Source organism: Astatotilapia calliptera, chromosome 14, assembly GCF_964374335.1.
Source record: "Astatotilapia calliptera chromosome 14, fAstCal68.1, whole genome shotgun sequence".
Lineage (NCBI taxonomy): Eukaryota > Metazoa > Chordata > Actinopteri > Cichliformes > Cichlidae > Astatotilapia > Astatotilapia calliptera.
This window is the reverse complement of record NC_137435.1, coordinates 7,156,924-7,181,064: the sequence shown is the minus strand read 5'-3', so window position 1 is coordinate 7,181,064 and position 24,141 is coordinate 7,156,924. Positions and strand designations below refer to the sequence as shown.

Here is a 24,141-nt window from a genome sequence, read left to right as displayed (position 1 = left end):
GTACCTTCCTGTTTGGTTGCTCTTGAGAGTAGGATGAGAAAGTATGGAAGACGGAAGGGAAAAGGTTTACTGAGTGTGGTTAGTCAGCTCTCACAGTTGCTTCATGATATAAACTAGCTCTCTACCCCCACCCCACCAGACACACAGAGTCATGGTGAGTCATTTTTTGCAGTAAAATCAGATTCCTCCACTGTCACTTCCTCTGTTTTTAATTTAGGAGCCATTACCTCACTAGCAGTGTATGCATGGATAACTTTGGATCATAATTCAGCTTTCACTGCCCCAGCTTATTTTTTTTAAAATTGTGGTTTACTTGAGGTCTGGGGTTTCTGTAGGCGTCACTGAGGAGATTCATGGGTATTCCCCACTTGTAAAAATAATATACGTTCTCAATTATCTAATTTGAAGTTGAAAGTGTAATAATTGACGGGTAAGTCTTATTGGGCTTTGCCTTATGAGATGAGCCTCAAAATATGTGCTTCACCTTTGGCCACTGGAAATAAATCAAATTTGATTTTGATACTGGATTGTTTCCGTCTGCTAGACCACGCAAAACAGACAATAACAAAGACAGAAATAGGATTCATTTGGCTGTTAATTTCACTGACTGAATTCTCTGGCTCCCTCGATACTATGAGCTAAGAAATAGTTTTAATATGTAGGCCATGTATTCACTGAAATATTTTATTTTGATTCTCATTTCTCTTTTCCTGTCAGACGCCTCGCCAAGTGTCAATAGTTTCAGTGGCTCCGTTGGCCCTAAGGGGATTCCAATATGTGAGTAGTGCGTGCACTGGATTATTCCACTTTTGTATACTTATACGGGTTGTGCCATTGTCTTCCCACATCCCCACTCAGTCTTTTCGACAGATCTATCCTCCAGCAGTTGTATTTTTTTACTCCTCTGCGAACATTTTTAACGCCTGCTCCAATCGTGCCATATATGAGACCACATGGCATGCAAAAAAAGTTGAGAGCACCCCGAGTAGGAGCTACTTGCCTGCTGCAGTATGCCAGGCGATGCTTTTTGCTGGACAATCCAAGCTCCTCCCTTGCACAACGTCATCCGATCCCGATCTCTCTCCCAAAGCGTCAGCGATAGTCAGCAACATACTGTGGTGGCAGATCAGCGGGGCGGTACGCGCAGCAGGATAAAGCCACACTGTATTTCATCCAAAAAAGAACCAGAAAAGGGGGCGCATCCCACCATTTCTGGAGTTGCAACAACTTCGCCGGCCTGGTGTGCTGATTTCTGAAAGCTGGCCGTGGCTGCACACCGGGAGAACCGGGACATACGGAACTAAAACAGGGACCATTCCCACTAATCTGCAAGGTGTTGTGCTAGTTTTGCAAAGGAAGTGGAAAGAGAAACAACATTGCCTCGGAGGAACTCTTAAGTGTTGGAAACTTCCCAGTAGAGCATCGATCGAGGACCTCCCGCCCACTTTACCTCAGTTCCACAATACTGGAGGGGGGGGGGAGAGAGAGAGTTCAGCAGGCGCTGCGGTGGATGGAGCAACAAAGGCTATATGGTTAAACTGGAAGAGCTTCTTTGATAAGAACCCAGCGCTCCTTTCTGTTCTTGCCTGCTATTTTGTAAAGCACTTCTACGCCTAAACAAATTCTACAGCTGCTTGGATCTTGCTTTGGGGACCAAGCCAGGTTCTCCTTAGTGCAAACTCTCTCTGGCAGACAGGGAATCGCCGCAGACGAGAAATTGATGCTTTGGCACGGAGAAGCGCAACACCAATCCTCTAGTTTTGCGAAAGTCTCCTACTGCTGTGTAAGGGAGGTAGACTAGTTTGGACCGAAGTGGGATTTCCAGAAGTTGCATGCGGGGTCTGTGTTGTGTCGAGTGAGCACTATCCATCTACTCTCAGGTTATCAGACCAGATCCGGATAGTTGAGGTGCCATGGCGGTGTATGTGGGGATATGGGCGCTCCTGTTGGCGCTGAACATTCAAGGTAAGCCGTAGAAATAGACTTCAGCAGTGAATCGTCTGCCTTATTTTATCATTAGCTCCCTGCTTTCTGTGTGTGTGTGTGTGCGTGAGAGAGATGCATGATGTTCCCGTAATGACAGACTTGATTAGACAAATGCACGAATGTGTGGATTGATAAGACTGCATGGCTTATGTTTTGCAACAAAATGTGCGACAGGAGTGAGGAAAAAAAATGGAAAGTGGTGTCTGCCTTTGAATCCAAAACGGCTGCAGAATACTTATTTAGTTGCCAAAAAATGAACTTACCCCGGCAGCAGGCAGATGGCGATAAATGCGAGCCATGTAGGCCAGCAGCCCTTTAAGTTTTTCCAATATTTCATCGTAATGGCAGAGTGCAGAGACACAGAGTGCACTGGAATGATAATTGAAACATATTATCCTCTGCGCCTGCCTGTTAGTTGATTTATTAAAATAGTAAATAATTAGTACTTACAATAATTAAATATAATTAGGATAGATTTTAATTCCCACATTTTAATCTCCGAATGACACATTGGGGGCTTTGTTTTGTAGTTTCCTTGTCGAATAATCATATTTTCAGAAGAATGACTCATGGTGACGTTTAACTCTCTGTCACACTGAAACCAATTCTTCTGGGAGTTTGTGTTTTGGAGTGGGTGGTGGTGCTGAGCGAATTAATATGTGAATAATTGAAGCAATACTCTGACATTGATCACCCTGGCATTAAAGCTTCCCCAAAGTGGGGCTGATCATTAAGCAAATACCTAAGAACTGTATTTGACTCATTTTTAAGGTGTGTCATTATTAACAATCTTTTAGTTGGAACGCATATTTGTGCATGTGTGTTCATGTTTTTGGTTAGTTATGCAGAGAGGGCTTTAAGGCCTAGCTGAAGATTTACCAAACTGTTTACATCCTAGACTGATAAACTCTGTAAGGGGCCCCCAATTTAAGTAAACAATGGAAGAAAGTCAAGTGTGGTCTAAAAAAGGTCACACCAGAGTTTCGATGGGCACTAATACCCTCATTCTTCAGGTTGTACGTGTTTACTCGATGTAATATGTTGGAGCTCTTACTATGGTGATCCCCTTTGAGCCTAATAGCTCTTAATAAGTCTTTACTAGAGAAATATTCTGGCACATCCTGTTTTCTTCAACTCCTTTGAGCTTGAGAACAACCAAGATGTTGACCTTGTTCGCAGTGAGGCTCCGTGTGGCTCCATGCATTTAAGACTGATTGAATACTTTGATCAAAAGCCCTGTCTGATTTATATTGAGATGATCCCTTTGCTTGTGGAGAAGATCAGGATTAACTGGTTCCCTTGGGATTCACGGTAGAAATCTTTTGAAGCTGTTCAATGGAGGGAGTGGAAAAATGTCTCAAAAAGTGCACCTGAAGCGTCCTGGAAATGTCTTATTTGAGCAAAGCAAGAAACGTTTTCTAAGCGTAATCAGAAATGTATGAAAATGCTTTGCTCCTATCTCTTTTTTTATTGCTGTAATTGATTTAAAACCAAAGTGAATACATTATTAATGTGTTTCGACATCTTCATGAAGAGAACAGCTTTGAAAGTTCGTGTTTCAGCATCTGTTTGGACCCATTTCTTTTGACAAAAACAAAGATTTGCTCCTTCACCCTGAGGTTAAAGGGCGTCGCCATAAATGCCCACCAGCTTTGATGGTCTAATTGATATACAACATGTTCCAGACTCTTTCCTCATTACTAAAGCACAAACAAGTGGGAAAGGCCCTAACAAATGCAAGTCACAGCAACCCATGTTGCAGCTATCCACGAGGGAAAACCATTTGTGCTTGGTAATAACCATTCGTGGAAAACCCAGCAGTGCCAAATTCATAAACACAGAAATATTCTGAGACGCTCGCCAAATAGATTATCAAATAAAAGGAAGATTGAGAATAATGGATCTGCGCATAATAACAGCAGCTCTGTTCCTGTGTTCGTATATTAGCACTCAGTCTCTCCTGTATTCCAGACTGATATTTAATTGAGTGTGAATGCAGTTAGCAACCAGGTGGTTGTTTATGGCTTGGCTCCATTCTTTTGGCCCCGGTGCAGTAGGAACCCATATAGATATCACTCTGAGTGGTGGGATAAGGGGATTTCGGAGCTCTAATTCCTCATCTTAGTTGGATTTAACGTTTGGGAAATGAACTATGAATGGTGGACGAGTGTCAAGTTTGAATGTGCTATTATTCAGGATTGGAAATTATGTGGCTGTGAATTATAATCTTTGTAATAACTTGGCAGCATGAAAGCTAAAATCATTCTGCTGCAGACCCCTGTTGTTCAGCTCTCTTCTCCGTGTTTGTCTACAGTGTTCAGTCATAAGCTACTCTTGTGATGGCACTACACAGCTGCACCGTCTTGCGTCCGTGACCTTTAACTGTGCTTAGTTGTTGATTAGATTCTCACATAATGTCCCATGAGACATGTGAATAAGTCTCAATGTTGCCCTTTTTTTTTTTCTTGATATATGGCTTTCTTGTTTCATCCATCACAGATTAGTCGAGCAGCTAACTACCTGGTTTCTATGTGCAAGCTCATCATCAAAGCCTAACACACAAGACTTCATTTTGACTTGTGACGAACGGCAATGTGCTGTGCTGCTGCAGCAGCTTGTATTTGACTCATTTGAAGTACACTGAAAATCTACTTTTGTTTGGAAATGTCATGCACTTCAGTTGGATTGATTGATTGATTGGGGAGTCAGGGGGTCGAGGGAACATTTCAGACAAATTCATAAACGGATTTGAAGTCTTTGCTTGATGTTGAGTGTTGAAACAGCCATGTGGATAATTCCTTTTTTATGACATGGGAGGTAGGTATACAGGCTAGCCTTTGGAACATTGTAATTAGCATTTTAGCTTTTAACTAAGTTAAAATGCACTTTTGAAGAAAACTGTAATTGCCGCTCCATGACATTTTGCATTTCATTTGGGTGACAGTTGTGATATAATGAAATGGAGAGTGTCACTGTGGGATTGTTGGGCCTTGATGGTTTCGGTGTGGATGCAAATTGCTTTGATCCTCGCTCCTTTGGGGAGTCTCCCGTTGGTCCCCGCTGAGGTGATGGATGGGTGAGAGCACTCTGAGTCCTGGGAGAGTAGCTTGAGGGGAGCTGACAGGAGATTAAGCTTTGCTTTTGCCAGAAGAACTAATGGAGGCACTTGGCCACTCAAACTTCATCTCACTGTGTTTAGCTCATTGGGGTTGTGCTGTCATCTCCTTAGCAAATCCTTCTCAAATCACTGCATGAAATGTCCCTGTAAAGGGTAGATTCTTTTTGTGTGTCTGCTGTCATTATGGAAATTGAATGGCCCTTCATTAATTTCAGGAGGTACTCTCAAACAAGTGATATTTCTTTGTTTTTTCAAAGTATTGCTCTATACACCTCTGCCGAGGACAAGAGGCACATTTTCTCTTTTCTTTGTTAGTTCATGATGCACATTTCCAGCCCCTGTGGTCTTCACATAGAGTCTGCGTGTCACAAAACTGATGAATAAAACATGATGATAAGCACTGAACCTAAATAATGGAAAGGTTATGGCAAAATAGAGTGTTCCTTGCATGCGGATGACTGCACAAATACTATTAAAGACTGAATGAATGTTAAATTAAGTTCATCTTTCCAATTGTTTGGAGTTAATAGTGTACATATAGGATTGTAGTTATGTTTCAGGGCCCCAAGTTAGGACGTTACAGTCTTTTGCATGTTTCTCTGATAAAGAAATAGTTTGGAGCTGCGCTCCAGTCACTGAATGAAGCTATTTTAGGAGACGTTTATTCAAATATCACAAGTAGCGTTTGTCCCAGACAACAGCAGTTTAAAGTTACCAGATAGCCTGTTTTGTAAGAACATGCAGTTCAGTATCATATATAATGTTTTATTTGGTCTTTATTTTGGTGTATAGTGTCTGTCAGGTGTCCTCTCTGCATCCTTTGCTGTCTTAACACCAGACAGTCACCATATAGAAACAGGATGGAAAACACATTTATCAGCAAGCTGCAGCTGCAATTTTATGCTTTAAATCATTGAAATGCTTCTCTGTTTCAAGTCGGATCGCAGTATCAGCAAAGTGAAGGAAAGGGAAATCAATAAAAAGGATCAAATCTAGCCCTCAGCTTTTCTGATTTGGCATTAATCTGTTCAGTCGTTTTCTTTCTGTTTAGCCGAACCTTGTCAAGGGATTAAATGGTTAAACTCCAGTTCTGATCTTGAGAATGAGAATTGACTAACTATACTTGTTCCATGTTTTCTTTACTCTTTGTCAGATTGCTGTTGCAGCATCTTAGGATAGGCTTATTATGGTTGCTGACTAGATGTAAATCTTCACAGACGAAAAAGTAAATAATCTCACATGCTGGAAGGATTCTGACAGTCTGTGCTGTTTTCATGAGACACCGTCTTGGCTTGCCAATAGCTTGTAGAGTTTCTCTGAACCGTTTTTTCCCTTTAGTGCTCTGTTACTATAGTTACTACCTGTAATCTGTCTTTTTTTTTTTTTTTTTTAAAGAAAATTGTATTTATTTCTCTACAGGATCTGCATCCATTTCTGTTTTTCAAAGTTGTTGTGAAGGGAGTGCAGCCTTTTAACGGGTCTTTTTTGTTTTTTTTTCTTTTTCCTTTCTTGTATTTTCTGCTTCATTGGTTTTAAAGAAGATGCCATATGGAAGTACCATTCATTGCTCATTGCAACTGGGTTTACAACTAGAGCATTTAGTCATGGGCTGATCAGGGATTGAGAGTGTGGATAATTCCTGATCTTTTTACTAAGGCCGTATACTTGTAAATAAAGCAGATCTGATCAGCACAGCTCCCAGCCCCCCCAGTGTGACTGCCTGAAAAAGTCAATTTACAACAGGCAGCTGGGCTGGTGGTGTGCCTCCATTAGGGTGCAGAGTACTACTGGAAACCAGTCAGTGAACAACCTGCTGAGTTTGAAGAAAAAAGCGGAAAACTGATGCTTAGAGGTTCCCAAATTTACACATGATTAGAATGCTACAGGTGGACGCACAGACAGTGTCACAGTGCACACAGTCTGTTCTGTTACCCACTTGACTTGATCAGCTTTTAGGTTTTGTTTCATTGGCTGTGAGCTCATATTGTCCAGCTCTGTAAGCCAGACACTTTTGTATTTTACTCACAAGCCTGCTTTGTGAATTACACCAGCTGGACTCGTTTTAAAAGTTGATGGAGTAGTTGATACTGTTGCCATGTCTTCTGCTGTTCCACTCAGTTGAATTTTGTGCTGACTTGTGCGCTCTGTTGACAAGAGCTGGCCTGCAGCTCTGCCTCTTACTGTCTTGGGTCAAACCGACATATCAGTTGGCTGACACATTAGACAAGTGGAGGCTATAAATTAAATATTAGCTACAAGTTCTTCCCTGGAAACGGTGGCGTTCTGATGATGTTGTTTTTTGTTTTTTTTTTGCCTCGACTTAATAATGTCACTAATAAATACTAAAATTGTATTTCTCTATTTATCTTAAGTGTAATGTGGGGTTTTTTGTACATTTTTCACTTGCCACAGTGACAGTTTCCTACCTTAACTTGTAAGGTTAAAGTCACCATCAGCGATGAACAGTAAGCCTGACCCTATTCTATCAAAATATGGATTTCTTTTTTATTTGTTCTCACAGAAAAATTAATAACAAAACTAAATTCTATATTTGGGGTTGTGGTTTGGGGCTGGGGTTGGAGTTGACATCACAGCGCTAAATATAGTGGCGGAAAAAAAAAAACCTTTTTTTGTGTCGTTAGAGATGTCTTGTGTTTTTGAAACACTTGCGGCTGAATAGATGGGTTTTCCATCCCGCTGAAAGCAAATTGGGATGAAAATCTTGACCTCAGACAGGTCAACTTTTAACACAGTGAATGTCTGCACAAGCTGCCTCCAACGTCTGACTAAAAACTGCCTTGAAAAACCATATCTGTCAATCCCATTACAAGCCTTCCAGCTCACCCACTGCACATGCCATCCGCTGATAAATACCTCCAGGGGTCAGGCTGAAATGGAATATTGGCTTGCAGAGCACATTCAAATGAAAATATAGAGGATTTCTAATATTTAGCAGTGTTTCTAGTCTTTATAGGTTCGTAAAATAGTGAGGAATTTCCGTCATTGTGACACACAGCAGAAGCTTTCGCGAGGCTCAGAGTTGATCTCCTGCCAGAACTTTACATTTTTCTCTTTTTACTCTCTGCAAACTTGGGTGTACCGCCCTCTATCTTTATTCTCCCCTTTTCTCTCTCTCCTGTTTCCTCGCTTTGCCTTTGAGAACGGTGCGTGCTGAGAGTCGGCTTGGTTAGCACTTGATACAAAAGGGGGTTTGTTTCATGAAATGTTTCCCTTTTTAATGAGTGATGGTGTTCGCTCATTTAATATTCCGCACTGATATCTCTCTGGGAGCTGACTGTGCTTCAAAGCAACAGCGTGGTTGTAAATGGGGTGGGGCGGGGGGGACCAGCAACCGTGGTGGTGGTGCTATAAGAAAGGGGGGCTGCATAGAAAATACAAACACAGGTTTATTTATTCTCGCTGACATATAGTTAAGCTCCCAATGTGCTGCAGCTTGGCGTAAAGCTCCTTAGTGCCCTAGTCCTGTGCTGACAGACTGTCAGAATATGACTGATAACAGGTCACCTCATATTTCTCTCAGTGTCTTTCATTTATTTTTGCGCTGTTCCCTGTTATGATCAATTTTATAGGTTATTGCTCAATTCAGAAGGATTTATATAGGTTATATGTGTGCGTGTCTCTTATTTCTCCTATGGCCTCACAGGTGACGTGTGATTTCCCAATACTTCTCATTATTAATAAGACTGAGGTCCACTTTGTGGTAGAAATTCTTCATATTTCTGCACGTAGTTCAATTTTGTTTTGAAAGCAGTGAAGATAAACATGTAGATGGCCTGCAGTTTGGCATTGATCCTTCCAGTTTGTTAGCAGGGTCTATGCCAAAGCAACTAATGCAGTCTGCTATTGATTCCTCAGTTTCAAGCCTGGCTGAATTTCACTCCAGTGTTGCATTGTTTTCAGAAAGTCAGGTGTGCCAAATGGCCTCCGCCGCTTCCTTCCTGTATGTCCTCTCTCTTTTTAAGCTGGCAATGCAGGCTACTGTGGTATCAGTAGATTTGGTGTTTGAATGTGTGTGAAAAGCGGGCGGGTGGGTAGGTGAGTAATCTAACCACTCGCCCCACCCCAGAGCGAGCAAAGGGGTTCTGTTTATCCCTTTATCTCGAGCTGTAACGGCCTGAGTCTTTATCAGCAGTGCACCTATTTAAACTCTCGAGTTGTATGCGTTAAAAGCAAAGCTGTGAGCTGTGTTGTGCTTGAACTACGTTTACTCCTGTAACTGAAATTCATTATATTAAAAGTACAGTACGTCATAGAGGGAACCGTCTATTATTTTGTTATTTTCCTGACATTTATTAGGAGCAGCTTTTGTGAGCATTGACCAAAGGGACTCGTACTCATAAATATAAAATGTGCACATGCCCTCCTTAGGGTTTGCATCAAAGAAAATGCATACAGGGTTGCTGCAGTGTCCCTTGAGCATTGTATTTTGAACTGGAACTAGATGCAGGTCTCCCAGGTGACAACATGCTGCTGTACCTAACTGCTCATTATCCCCCTTTGTATCATGGCTTAGGCTGATATTTAATTCACCTTTTCTTGGAATAGATAGAAACTGCTTTAAACCACAGTTAAGCTATATGTGGTGGTGGTGGGAGTTATGTTCATCATGTTCATTTCCAGTCTCATGTTTCTGTTCTCAGACTCTACTACACTAGCTTTACATGATTTACAATTTGAAATGATCTCTATTTACCTTACACTGCGGCTGACTGCTGACTACAGCCCCTCAGTTCATCCTCTATCTGGAACAATCCATTTTAGTCTCCTCCCTCTAAGCCAACTTTGTTGTGATTAGCTGCCCTTCGTAAACAGAACCTTTGAACGGCAGATGGGTAAGCCTTCTGTGTACCCTGGACAGTGCTCCAGCCCATCCAGGGCTAACACACCTATGGCCAGTTTAGATTTACCCATTAATCAAATAAGCATGCCTCTGGACTGTGGAAGGAAGCAAAAGCATTTAGAGAAATACACAGACACGGGGAATAGATTCAAAATCCAAAGAGACAAGCTGCAATTTCCAATTTTTTTTTCTAAATATGTACTTTTTTATTGAATATATAGCAAATAAAATCACAAGCTTTATGTTGGCTAAGAGAAGAAACGAAACAAAAACTGTTCCTAAAGTTTAGACGAGGATTTAGGTCATATTTGACCACCAGTTGGCATTGACATTTTATTTAGATTATTTTTTACTGTTTTCCCTGAAGGTAATCATTTCTAATTCCGAACAGTTCTGTATAGGATTCCTTCCTCTTCTCTTTTTCCCCTTCTCCCTCACTTTAACTTGCAGCTGAACAACACTGCCAGAGGTCTCCACATGGGACCTTCCATTCTGGCAGCACACGCCTTACTTGGCTACAGCGTTGCAAGTAGAATTTACCAGTCAGGAATCTGGAGAGGGCTTTGATACCAGTAAAGGCATCACACAGGGCCATTTTGTAGTTCACACCAATTGTCCATTGAGCCATGAAGATGCCAAATGTCATGTTAGTCCACAGAAACAGAAGGCTCGGGGATCAAGGGTTTCCCGTTCGCCCACCCGCATGTCCAATATACGAGTTCTAACATCTATATGATTATAAGTTATGCAGATGTAAGTGGTCACAAGAACACCCACTCAGTGACCCTGCACCCACACAGCTCAAAGACTCACTGATGAAGAGTGAGAATGAACACTGCTTTTGCATGCCTTTGTCTGAGTCAGATTTGTTGCCCCACTTTTGTTGTATGCTCTGTTCACACGAAGCACGAGCACCGTAAATATTTATTTCAGATGGATGAAGGGACTTGCAATTGTTCCTTGCACTCTGTACCTTTTTTTTGTCAGCATTAGGAAACTGAAAATAGAAGCTAAAGAGGAACAAATGTTTGAATGAGAAACTCAGCGGTACAGAGGTTGTTTAATACCTCAGCAAAACCCTTAAAATACCTACCCTCTTACAGCCTGCAGACTCGTACCCTTCAGGTTGCTGAGTTTCAAATAGTTCTGCAGAATGGGTTTATGGATTGTACCTCACTTCCTAAGTCATGGCAAAGAAAAAAATTTGCATGAGAAAACAGCCTTATCCCAAAGAGAAAAAGTGAATCTAGAGAATTGAGATTTACGTGCACACCCTGCGGGGGATGGGAGTTTGCAGTGGGTCATGCTGTTCCTGAATAAGGCTATGTTCCAAGGGTGATTCTAGTTTGCCTTGAAATACTGTTCTTGGCACAAGTTCTATTTAGGCACATTGGGGCTGCTCACTGGAAGAAAAGCCTTGTGCAAATAAAAGTTCATTCAATTTTTTCCAACTCATTAGGTCTTTTTTGTTTCTATGCGGGAAGCCAAGGGAACCCCCCTAGAACTAACTCGTGTTCTCCATTAAAACTGACTTCAAACAAATACATTTCTTATGGCATAATTCTAAGAATATTATGACACATAAAACGGTAAATTCAATTAAAAGCCCCATAGTGTGCTAAAGCTCATATTGTTTGCTAAATTAGTTGAATTAAAGCTTTCCTAAATGTAAGGATTGAGCAAGTCAGAAGCTATAACAAGTTGGTCCAAGTGTAGATGAAATGGAAGACCATGTTTCAAGAGTCTGATCAATATGCAGTGAAAGCTGACAGGGGATGAAAGTGATTGGATTTACCCTACGTCACCAAGAGTGCGTTTCATTCCTGCTTTTTGTGAAATTTTGGTTGAACTGTAATAATCCAAATAACAGAGGTGATTCCGTATGTCACTGACAGTTAAAGGGTTTATCCTATGGATTAGGTTGTGGGAATCTCTGGAGGAAGTTTTTATCAGCAGATTTGGGGGACAATTTATTGTGAACTGCACTTCCCTGTATCCCTAACCCCTCTTTTTATTCTCACACTGCTCATGTTATGTGACCGGTGAGGGGTGGATATTTGTTTTTGCTGAGAAGACCCGGGATGGGATGCACTGATGCATAAACTCACTCATATGTGTGTGCGCACGTCGCTGAGTGCGCTACTGCACACGTCTGCGCGCAAGCCCAAGGCAGAGGCAGCTTCACGTTCCCGGCCCTGCTCCCTCCTGATCCTGACCCACTTTCTTTTCCCCGCTCATCACTCCCTCTTTAATTGCCGCGCGGCACACTGAGGCCATCTGCTCGACTGAGGCCCGTCGCCATGGAGATGCTGGGAGGCTTTTCGGATTTACTGTGGACTGACCAACAGGGAAATGGAGGTCAGGGAATGGGGGTAGGGTGTTGAACAGTAGTAGGGGCACCACAAGTGTATTATGAGGCACTTATTGACATTATAATAGTACACCTGTATGATCAGATACAGAATTCAAGTGCTTTAAAAAAAGGAAAAAGATGAAGCATGTCTTTGCAAAGTCCTTTTCCCCGAGGAGTTTTCCCAAAACCAAAGGTAGCAGTGAGCAAGAATGACACAATTTTACTCGGAACATGGAATTAATTACATTTGGAAGTAGACACTGACATGAGATGGCATCGCACCAGCTGCCATTCCAAGGATTTCCCCGACCAGACCCATCGCTGTGCGTGAATCTTGGATAAACAATACCAGCTGCACTAGCGGACCAGGTAAATATTTTATGTTTACATGCAGATGACGATATTTCCCAATTGGGAATTATAAATACATTAAAAATTAAAAGAGAGTCATAATAAGAAGAGGCCATGGGCACTTCCATGGCCCCACCTCTCCACATCTGCTCACCCTTAGGACAATGCACCAGCGAATACACCTGTCGACACGTGCGTGTCCTAAACCGTAAATGCACACATTCATTTCTACATTGCTGCATTTGTCATCAGTATTCATGGGTCAGGCCACACTACAGACCTGAGAAGAAACAACCAAACGTTTGCCAAAAACTCAAAACATCCTTTGCGGTGGTTTATTCCACAGTGAGTGTGTCCAAAATGACAGAGCTAGAAATTCCAACATGAAAAAGGTTTTACAGTTGGAACCACACTGAACTTTTTCAAATTAATTTTGAGGCTCAAGGACAAAAAAAAAGGTTTCCCGACGAGTACAAATTACATTTTTTTGCTACCAGGGCAGTTTAAGACAAAAGGCTATTTGTCTGTGTTAAGATAACAGCATTGCCACAGTCAGATGTGTTTTTAGTGTCATCTGCCGGCTCCAATCATACCGAGCAGAGTTCTTTTATACTTATGAGTAGTTTGTATATTTTGCTGCTGCTACTTATTTCCTTTCTAATGACACGCTTCAGTGAGGAAGCAGTTATGTTTCCAATTAACACTCAGGCATATTTCAGAGCTGTGGTCTGCACAGCCAGGTTGCCTCTTGTCCATCAGTCTGCCAGCTGTACTCACATCAAGCCCGCTTTGCATGTTGTTAATGCATTCACATATTCCGTGCTTGTTCAACGGGATCATTTGGGCCAAATGGCTAAATGTGGCATTGTATTCCAAGAGATTGTTTTACTTAAACATCTCTAATGGAGTCTTGGTATTGACCTCTGGCACCTTATCAGTGCTGAGCTTTGGGAACCACTCTTTATTCATACTTTATTTATACTCTATCTTTTAAAGGTCAATATTGGTAGCTGTCATTTCTAAAGTGCCATTCATAGGTCAATACCTCATTAGTAATCTGGTGGAGTTTGGATCAAATGCAGCTCCTGTCTTGTCTGTGTCGCTGAGCTGCAGCCACTACCAATTTCAAGTTCACAGCTATTCCACAGGATTCTGTTACAGGCATTCAAAGTTTGACACATTTAGCAGTATTTTTATCGTAACTGTGAGAAGTTTTTATCTTTTTCGGCCATATTATTTGATCTGTATGTTTGTGTAAAAGCAGTCAAAAATCAGAAGATGTGCAAGAAAATAAGGAAATAAGCACAGCAGCAAATCGTCACTTTTCAAAAGCTGTATCTCATGTTCATTAACCTCCTAAGACCCGAACTCTTCCACAGCATGCCTTTTTAATTTTTCTTTGATATTTGGGCATATTGGGGACGGATGAATGTAAAAACAAAGAATTACCAGATTTTTTTTTTTACCCTATTTTTTGTTTTTAAGAAAAATAAGAGCCGCATATGAGGATATTCGTTTAAAATTTTGATAGAACAGTAGCAGTATAATGTCCTCATAAGTGGATATCAGGCGCTTGTAGAGCAAAATTGAGTATTTTGGTCTAAATAACCCAAAATGTGATGTCCACATATGTGGACGCCAGGTCCTAGGAGGTTAAACGCCTTCGTCGACTTTATTGATCATCTTAATTTAACCAGCACATTACTACAACACCACTACTGTTACTGCCAGTAGGCTACAGAGTTCGATGGTAATGGTATTGCTTCAGGGTATTGGAGCTTTAGCAGTTGTTTATGCGACCAGTAATGCAGTGAACATGTCATGACAGACAGACTAAACTATCATGGCAGTTGCACCTCTTCCATGAATTTCTACTCCATTGTGTTGTCTGAGTTCCAGAGCTTTTCTACTAGATTGCTTAACAAGAGTCAGACCTCCTACGAAGGCTGTCAGAATATGCCGGCTTTGATGCCGTCACTATCTGCATAGATGTCTCAGAGAGCTTATTTTGCTCCTCCATCACCCGCCAGTGACAGAGTAACACAGGAGGCTGTGACAGCGGAAAAGGTAGCTCTGTCAATTTAAACTCCAGTGAGCGCTTGATCTCTGAGCTGCCCAAATGTACAGTCAGAGCTGAAGCTAACAAGACAATGTACCCAGGGCCTGTAATTGGACCGGGCCCTTTTCAGCAGTGTGAAAAGATAGAGACCGTCTGTCAGCCTGCTCTCCAGTCAAGGTCATGATGTTGAGTGCTGGATGTGTTGTATATTCTACAATGCCCTTCATCCTATCACAGCTTATCCAGCTGCTGCTGTGCAGAGGTTGGGTGAGAACTGCTGCACTCTGTGGGCATCACACTAGATTATGTGCTTGGAGAGATTAATCAAATCGTATGATGTTTTGCTGTGAAAGAGTGACCAAGAAAAATTTCATCCAACCGGTCTTGCCAGCAAATGCCCCTTAAGCTGAGTTGAAAGTTGTTTTGTTCGTCCTTCATGTCATTGCCAAAGGAGCAGCACATTTATAACTTGACATAAACTGGTGCAGTGATGGGAAATAAACTGTCTTTCTGAAGGATTGTGTCATGGTATAGCACAGTTGATAGACCTGGTTAGCTGAAGTCATTTTTCTTTGATGGCTACGCTCAAAAAGTCGTCCTCAAATGCAACTGTTGGCTTTTGTTTTGTTTAAAGAGAGACACCTTCTTCCTTATTTCACCTGAGCTTTAGCACTAGTTTAAAGCATCACCTGACTCCAGATTCTCTTCTGCACCTGTGTCCAATATTGTGTATGTTCGAATGCTTGCGAACAAGAACATTCTTTATGAGCAGCAGGAGAAAGAAAGGCTGTTCACTGTTTAGAAGAATACACTCCATTCTTCCACCACTAAAATATTTATTTATTTTTTTTACCCTCCTGATGCCATTTTGGTCTGCGGGATCCCTGGAGAGTAAAGTGCATTAAGCCACTCACTGTATTTACTCGTGCTGGACTGAAGCTGATGTGTGAGGGCAGGTCAGAGGATGGAGGATGGGACATTGATCATCGTTGAATGAGTGTCAGGGGAATCTTGACATCCAGAACAGTTTTTCACACTTGGAGTTCAGAGGCCAACAGCTAGAGACTCATTACTATGTGAAAATACACTACCACAACTCGATAAAACTACAGTACATCAAGACATTGTTTTGTCACTCGTAAACTATTCAGTTTTATGTGATTTTATTGAATAATTGAACTTTTTTGAACTTGTAGCAGACACACATCAGGATAAAGAAGCCTGTTTTCTCCCACGAATAAACAGTGAGATCCTGCAAATGTAGCCTAAAACAGCGGTCCCCAACCTTTTTTGCGCCACGGACCGGTTTATGCCCGACATTATTTTCACGGACCGGCCTTTAAGGTGTCGCGGATAAATACAACAAAATAAAACTAGTACCGGTACCGAAAAATAGAAGATCTATTCATAACACACGTGAAAAGACCCATGAAAACCGAGTTAACGATAAAAACGATAACAAAATAACGCTGAAAACCAATAAAAACCCTGAAAACCATAGATTTCACACCCGAGCCTCAACTCTCATGTACCGGTCCAAGGCCCGGGGGTTGGGGACCGCTGGCCTAAAAAATGTGCCAAAAAAACAAACCAACAACAAAAATTTCCAGTAGAATAATTTAATGGATCACATACTTGAAAACAACTCTAGGGAGCTAGACACAGGTCTGTGTGACTGTCGAATTTTGACTTGCAGTCATTGCACTTTTACTGAGATATCCACAGTAAATATAGAGTTCCTTGATATGTTCTGGAAAAAAACAAAAGATCATTTAGACATCTTAAAGCACAACTGCCACACGATCAAAATAAATAATCATAAAGACCACAGCAGGAGGACGGCTTAAGTATGGATGGCTATAAAGATGACCACAGTGTGAATAGATTTAAAAGAAAGCTTGCTGTTACATAATTGAAGACCAGCTGTATTATTGTGAAAGAAAATGGTAAAGAGGTCAATTGGGAGTTTATGTACTGTATCACAGAGTAAACAGTCTGACATTTGTCTTGTTTGTCCTATTGTGGAGGAACTCTGTATTGAGAACGCGAATGACAAATACCTGGTTTATTTAACGTGAACACAAAGAAGTTCTCCAAAACCAAGTTCAGCTCCGACTCTAGTCTGCAAATACAGTTTGAATAATGAATTGTACCCTTTTAAAATCACCTCCGAGGTAAACAAAAACCAGGAATGAAAGGTTTATCTATGTGCCTTTGAGGTTCGCCTTCCCACACACCTTGAACAAAGGTCTGATCTGACAATTTTTATTTGAATTTATGTGAAAAGCCTGTGGAAATTTAAGAGGAGAACCAACAAAAACTAACATTAAAAGGTAGGGTGTTATATTTTGAATTAAAGGCATTTCAAGGATGGGTAGCAGGATCTCCCGGGCATGAATAAGCTCTTTGTGCTGCATGTGTAGACTCATTTGTTTAGCGCGTCATGTAGACAGTACCGAGTTTCATGTGGTGAATGTGAAAGCAGACTTTATGAATAACGAGAGGATTACTGGCATTACTGTTTCACGATAATGCAAGTTTATTTTAATCCACGTAATTGTTGATTATTTTTCTTTCTGTGCAGAGTGCAAAACTTGTTCCCACAGGTTTGAGGCACGCAGCATTTGTGTTGTTTTCTTTTTTTCTTTTCTTTTCTTTTTAATTGCCAAGTCATTATTGTAAATCAAATTTGTTCTCAGCTGATTTCCCTGATTAAACTTAGGTTTAATTAAATTTTTAATTCTATACAACGAATTAAACGCGATGCCGTTACCTTCACAAACCTCTAAAAGTTAACGTCGCGCATGCTTTGTACTTGTTTTCTAAGTCAAGTAGCCATAGGCTGTTGAAACTTTCTCTACTCCTTAATTTGGAGGATTCATTAAATTAGTTAATTAATATTCTCGACTGGTTGTGTCTTTCTGATTATTCACCAGTGTGGTTTGAACCTTAGATTTATGATTAATATTTATAGGAGACTGTCAGGAGCTGTCAGCCTCATATGAATCAACAAGGCTTCACGACTCAAGAGCCAGTTGATGTGCGATAAATCAAAGGGTGAGTGGGGAAAAATCCCACAAAGATGAATAAAAAGAATCCAATTAGAAATCTGTAACCTTTCTGCAGGGAGGCTTACTTTCTGATTTATTAGTACAAAGCTGTTTACTCTTCCCGTTTCTATTATATGTTTTAAGCATTGGAGGAAATGAATATGTCCAAGAGAGTGAATGAGCTCAGGCAGCATGACCGCAACTCATGCATTACAATGGGGTGTGTGCAGGCATCTCTTTCATGCAACACTGCCTCACCAACACACATAAACACCCACACACACATTCACCGGTGAGATACTACTATACTATCCTATCCTCTGGAGCATCTTGCGTGCGTAGAAGTATTTTTAGTAACACGCAGCACTCTGTGTTTTCAGCGCAATGTGTCAGGACAGCAACATGTTAAGGATTCAGTCAGATGGGCCTCAACGCTTTGCCCAGAGCTCTGCAGAAAGGATGTGTTTGTCCCCAGTGCTGGAGGGGGGTCACGTGCTGACCTCATTGTGTGCACGAGTAAGTGCACTCTGCATTATCAGCGTGCAGCTTCCCTCCGCGTAACAAAAAAGGCGACTTATCTCGCAATAGCTAATTGATTGATTTCCTTGGCACAAATATCCTAGACAGTAACATTTTTTTTATCTTCTCAAGTCAGTAGAGAGGCAGAGGAGCCGGTGAAAAATGAAAATGGACTCTTCTCTGGAAATGGAAAGATTTAATATTTTTCATCCCTAGAAAAAGGACTGACAAGCTTTATTACTCTTTGCTTCACCGCCCCCTCCCTTTGGTCAGGGAGAGCTGTACGCTACAGAAGTGCTATGGAAAAACACTTTGCAATAAAAAAAAAAAAAACATTGTGCCTTCATAAACACAAAGGTTAATATCTTATTTACAAGCTGCAGCCCCAGTGGTCGACACGCTAGCACAAATGTCTTCCTGTCTTTTTGAGTTGACTCAGGCAGAGGTGATCCAAAACAGGCAAATCCATCTTATACCGTCCTCTTCACAGGGTTGTAGCTTCATGGAAGTCACACACCCTCCTCTTGGACCTTCAAAGATTGCAGCTGGCTCACTTTCTTCACCGGTACATTAACTCCTGCTGCCTGCATTGCCTCACTACAGCAGATGCTGCCAAAAGAAAACAAAGCTAGTAGGCCACAGGGTTAATCACACTCATCTAGGGGTCTGTCACACTGTTGCCAGGTGTGTCACATTCACAGTACACTTGGCTTCCTTTTGTTGCTGCTCTTTGACCTCTGCTTTTTTCACTAAGTGTAAAAGGGGATCAATTCAGAAGTCTCAGTCTGATGGAATCTGTTTCAGCTCAAATGATAAGTTTCTACAGAAAGGACAGAAAATGAGTGAAGAAAAATTCAGCTGTTTTTCTTTTTCTCCTTTGGTTTTTATTTAAGCTCATTTGAGCTTGGAAGTCTTCTCTGTCTCAAAGGTCTGGGTTGTACGCAAAATACCAGTGTAGTCAAAGCAGTGTCACAGAGCTGTTGTGATACTGTATGTCAAAAGCAGGGATTTGGTTTGTGGAGTCATTATATTTCTCTGTTACAACTTAAGAGCATTGATTTCACATGGTGTACCAGCCCATGTTTATTCTGTCTTTCTTGGATTGTAACACAATGCACAAGAGTTGAATTTTTGTGTGGAATATATTGGTATTCCCTCTCCTTCGCTGATCTGTGACATTCACATTGTAACTTAGATGGTATTACTTGTGACAGATTGCATTGGACTAAGGCAGAGTTGTACATCAATATGCCATTTATATTTTCTATTATATTGGCTCTTGGCAGCATATTGCCTTTGTCTGCGTGTGCAACCAGCAGAGAAGATAGCTTATCTTTTAAGAAAAGCAATCAAAGAACTACTTGCTTATGGAGTTCATATTTAGCTAATTTTAGAATAGGTTTGAGTAGCTAGTAAAGAACATAAAGGTCTTCTCTTGGCCTTGCATTGTTGCTAAACACAATGTCGAGTTTTCCAAGATGGCGTTGCCTTAGTCAAATTCTTGTTAAGTCTGTTCTACGCTTATCATTTCTCTCAGTTCTCAGCGATGCATTTGTGTGGTGAAATGCCAATTCCTTCTTTTGAATGCATCTCCTAAGACACAGCTGCCTACTTAGATAGCTAATGGCTGTGTTTTGTGCTGCAGCGCTGTGAGCCAAGTGCGGCGTGATGGCATTTGTTCTGTCTGCCCAAGGCCTGGTCTGTCATTGTGTATCAGTCCAGCCAATGGCCATGACTCACACATGAACCCTCTGGGTGCTTGAGCTCACAGAGAAGACACAGTAGTTTAATGTTCAGCACACGGAAATACATACGGGGCGGGGGTAGCTGGTGGTCACGGTGTTGAAGGCTTTTCTGGGCACTGGTAGTGCTGATGAGGAGGTGTTAGTGACTATTTTCTCATCATAACAGCAGGGGCTGCAGAGCTGTTTTCATGGTGCTAAAACCGTATTTTCTCTCCTGCATCTTTGACTGTAAGCAATCATTGCTACTATGATTTTGTGCAGAGTTTCCTCTGCAGGCAAACAGCTTGTCCAAGTCTGTAGCATCAGCTTTGCTTGGAGTGTCTGTTGATATAGTTGATGCTGTTTAGGCATTGTCCCGGTTTTTGATCAGTGATAGTGCTGCTCATGCTGTGATTCTGTTTACTTTCAACTATTGTTCTCTGCTGTTCCACAATTAAACGACATCACTTTGCGTGCTGCAGATATTTTTTTGGTTTTTCCCCAAGGACCAACCGTGCATTTAGAACAGAAAAACTTGCAAATGTAAGCACTTTCCTGGCCAGGGCTGGATTTCTTTTGTAGTTTTTCAAATGAATGATTAAGAAGAGCAAAACAAACATTTAAAAAGAAAATGTCAGAGATAATTGCTTCAACCTCAGTCCCTGAGACACTTGTCGATATTGTCAGTTTCCTGTTTTCATTCCTTTGGTGTCCTTTCTCAGATGGCTTCATCTCTCCATAGTGACGTAGCCTGAGAATCATATCCATCAATAGATGTCAGAAAGAACCCCCGCCATTCGCTGACAAAAACAGTGGCCGTTGTATAACATCATCTATCATCCCGGGCCTTTGTTCAGCATCCTGTCTCATACGGGGGTGAGCAGCCAGTGTGAGGGTGGCATTCTGTTTGACAGGCCAGTGCAGATGCTAAATGACAGTGACACAAAGAGGAGGCCCACCACACCGGTCCTGACAGGGCTGTTTTCCATAGAGAAGAGGCTTGACTTGACTCAAAGCCCAACCCGACATCAGATTACAGCGCAACTCTTGACACCTCTTTGGCCTGCTTTTAATGTTTATAATTCAGCTCTTTCCCTTTGTGATAGGTGAAAACAATAGTTGTCATATATCTTTGTACATACCTGCTAACCTAAAATATATTGTCAGCTTTTAATGATTTAACTTATCAACTTTGGAGTAACTTGAAACTTTGCTTGACACAGTTCTGTTACAGCATGTACAGCCAACTGAGAGTACTGTTGAAGTGTCCTAGAAACTGAAACGCTGTGTGTCTCTTATTGTAAGTCAGTCTGGATTAGAACATTTGCCAAAAGCCTCGAGAGTTAGTGTGATGATAATATCCATTACGGTGTTTCAGTTTATGCCGTATCCATCTCTTCTGATCCCCTGAAGGGGAACTGCTCTGCGTTCCCCTCTTTGTTAAAATGGTGACTATAAAGTGCATTCATATCTGCAGCTTTATCTGCTACAGTGATATGGATACTCAGACAAGTCTCCAAGTTTCATACTGTAGTCAGATCACACATCCTTGCCATTTGCAAAGTTGTCTTTCTTGCTTAGGTGTGCCACGGCTGGTTTTGGATTCGCATCTTTTTCTTTTTTGTTTTTGTGTTTTCTTATGCAGTTATTGTATCACCCGAAGGCTGTAATCTTACAGGATTAGTGTTTTGTAGAGGGTTTATCGTCATGCAATCCAAACCGCAGTTTTCTCATGATACCAGCTCCTGTGTCTATGAATCAGAATCAGAATCAGAATCAGAATACTTTATTGATCCCTGGGGGAAATTATTTTTTGTTACAGTGCTCCATTTTAAACCAACATTAAGACAAGACAGACAATACGCTAACTAAGAATAGTACAATATATACATATATATACATACATACATACATACATAAGTCACTTATAAATAAATATTTGGAAAAGAAACATGTGTAGTTGTAGCAGCAAACAGTGTGTTAAGTGGATGTGTTGTACAGGGAGATGGCCACAGGCAGGAATGATTTCCTGTGTCGTTCAGTGGTGCTTTTCGGTAATCTCAGTCTCTCACTGAACGAGCTCCTGTGACTGACCAACATGTCATGGAGTGGGTGGGAGGTGTTATCCAACATTGTCTTTATCTTGGACAGCATCCGCCTCTCCGACACCACCTTGAGGGAGTCCAGCTCCATCCCCACAACATTGCTGGCCTTACGGATCAGTTTATTAAGTCTGTTGGCATCTGCGACCCTCAGCCTGCTCCCCCAGCATGCAACAGCATAGAGGATCGCACTGGCCACCACAGACTCATAGAAAATCCTCAGCATTTTCTGGCAGATGTTGAAGGACCTCAGTCGCCTCAAAAAATAGAGACGACTCTGGCCCTTCCTGTAAAGTGCTGTGGTGTTTTTAGCCCAGTCCAGTTTATTGTGGAGTGCAAACTACAAACTATCTGAAAGTGTTTGACTAGTTTACTTTTTCGACATAAAAGGTAAAGAATGTTGATGACCAGAATTTATTTTGGAAGAAAAAAAGTACTCCTCCGGTGTGTTACAAATATTTGTTCAGCACCTGGAAGAGCGAGGAATTATAATAATGGCTTCATTTCAAAGGGCTTTCAACACAACTTTGATGTCCAGTCAGTCTTATTGTGTGAGATCCATTAGCGAAAAGAAAAGCTCGCCTTGATTTGCCTCTAGTGAAATAAATGAAATATAAATGGAGGGTATTTATAGATCTGAGGTGGCCCTTTGAGGGGGTGCGTCTTTGAATCTGAAACTTTTAAGAGTGCAGACAAAAGCAAATAGCAAAGGAGATGCAGTGTTACACAGTCAGAGGAAACAGAAAGTCCACCTGGGCGATCGTGGCTCAAGAGTTGTAATCGGAAGGTTGCCGGTTCGAGCCCCGGCTTGGACAGTCTCGGTTGTTGTGTCCTTGGGCAAGACACTTCACCCGTTGCCTACTGGTGGTGGTCAGAGGGCCCGGTGGCGCCAGTGTCCGGCAGCCTCGCCTCTGTCAGTGCGCCCCATGGTGGCTGTGGCTACAATGTAGCTTGCCATCACCTGTGTGTGAATGGGTGGATGACTGGATGTGTAAAGCGCTTTGGGGTCCTTAGAGACTAGTAAAGCGCTATACAAATACAAGCCATTTACCTGGAGCCAGCATGTTGATACATACATGGCAGTTAGTGGCAAGAAGAGTAGAAGTTAGAACTGGTTGGAGTGGATAAGTGCATTGAGTAGGTTAGCTTTTTCAGAGGTCAGCTGATGATTTTTGCCAATATTGTGCTGTTTGCCACCAATGACGTGCAATTTTTCTGTGTGGTACCATCACACAGCAGAAGCAGTATCTTCTGTAAGTTGCCTTGACGTTTGTGAAATAAACTTGGAAATTCAATAAACAATTAATGCATAATTCTCTCCAACGTTAAAAATATTGGCAGATGTATATGAATGTTTCACTTTAATCAAACTGCAAAGCGTAGAAAATTTTTTAAAATGAGACTTTGTGGTTTGGAAATTTCCAAACTTCATGCTCACATCACAGAGTGGAGTGGGGTGGTAAAGACATGTGATGAGTGGCCACAGTTCAGAAGCGCTACATCTGCTTTTCCTAAATTGGTGGCCTTGAATGCAGATACCTGAATTGCCCCGTGTTAAAATGAGTTGACCTAGCTTTCTCAAAGGGGGAAAAAAAAGTTGAAATTCAGCGTCTTCTATTTTTTTCTAAATGGCTTCTATCACAGAGCATTGTAAGTGGCTATCCACTCACAGACTACAGCAGAAAAAAGGAGTGGTGCTGAGCTTTTTGGAGTCCCAAACAGACAAGACTGATGGATTGTAAAGTGATCATTATCTAAAGGTTAAAGGGGAACCATTAGCAGGGACTGGATTTGCCTTTCACAAAACAGGTTGTTTTAATTCAGGACACATAGAAGGATGTCTTTTATTTAACGTTGAATGGGCTTAGACATGTCTTGTAAGACAGTCTTACATATGCTCTGACTGAATATTATACTACTTTGTGTTTTTCTCCTTGAAAAAAATAAAAACAGCTTTCTGCCCTACTTAACAGATTCATTTCAGACACCATCTCTGAATATGACACAGCTACAATTAT

At 41.4% G+C, this 24,141-nt stretch overlaps 1 protein-coding gene across 10 annotated transcripts in view; it reads left to right on the top strand.

Annotated features, from left to right (window-relative positions):
* The first annotated feature begins 824 nt into the window (after positions 1-824).
* nectin1b (nectin cell adhesion molecule 1b) overlaps positions 825-24,141 on the top strand; it is a 156,896-nt gene continuing 133,579 nt past the window's right edge. For all 10 annotated transcript variants that reach the window (XM_080289059.1, XM_026192903.2, XM_080289058.1 and 7 more), the window contains exon 1: positions 825-1,965. In XM_080289059.1, coding sequence (XP_080145185.1) covers positions 1,914-1,965 — 52 coding nt within the window. In that variant the 5' untranslated portion in view covers positions 825-1,913. The remainder of the gene's footprint in view (positions 1,966-24,141) is intronic.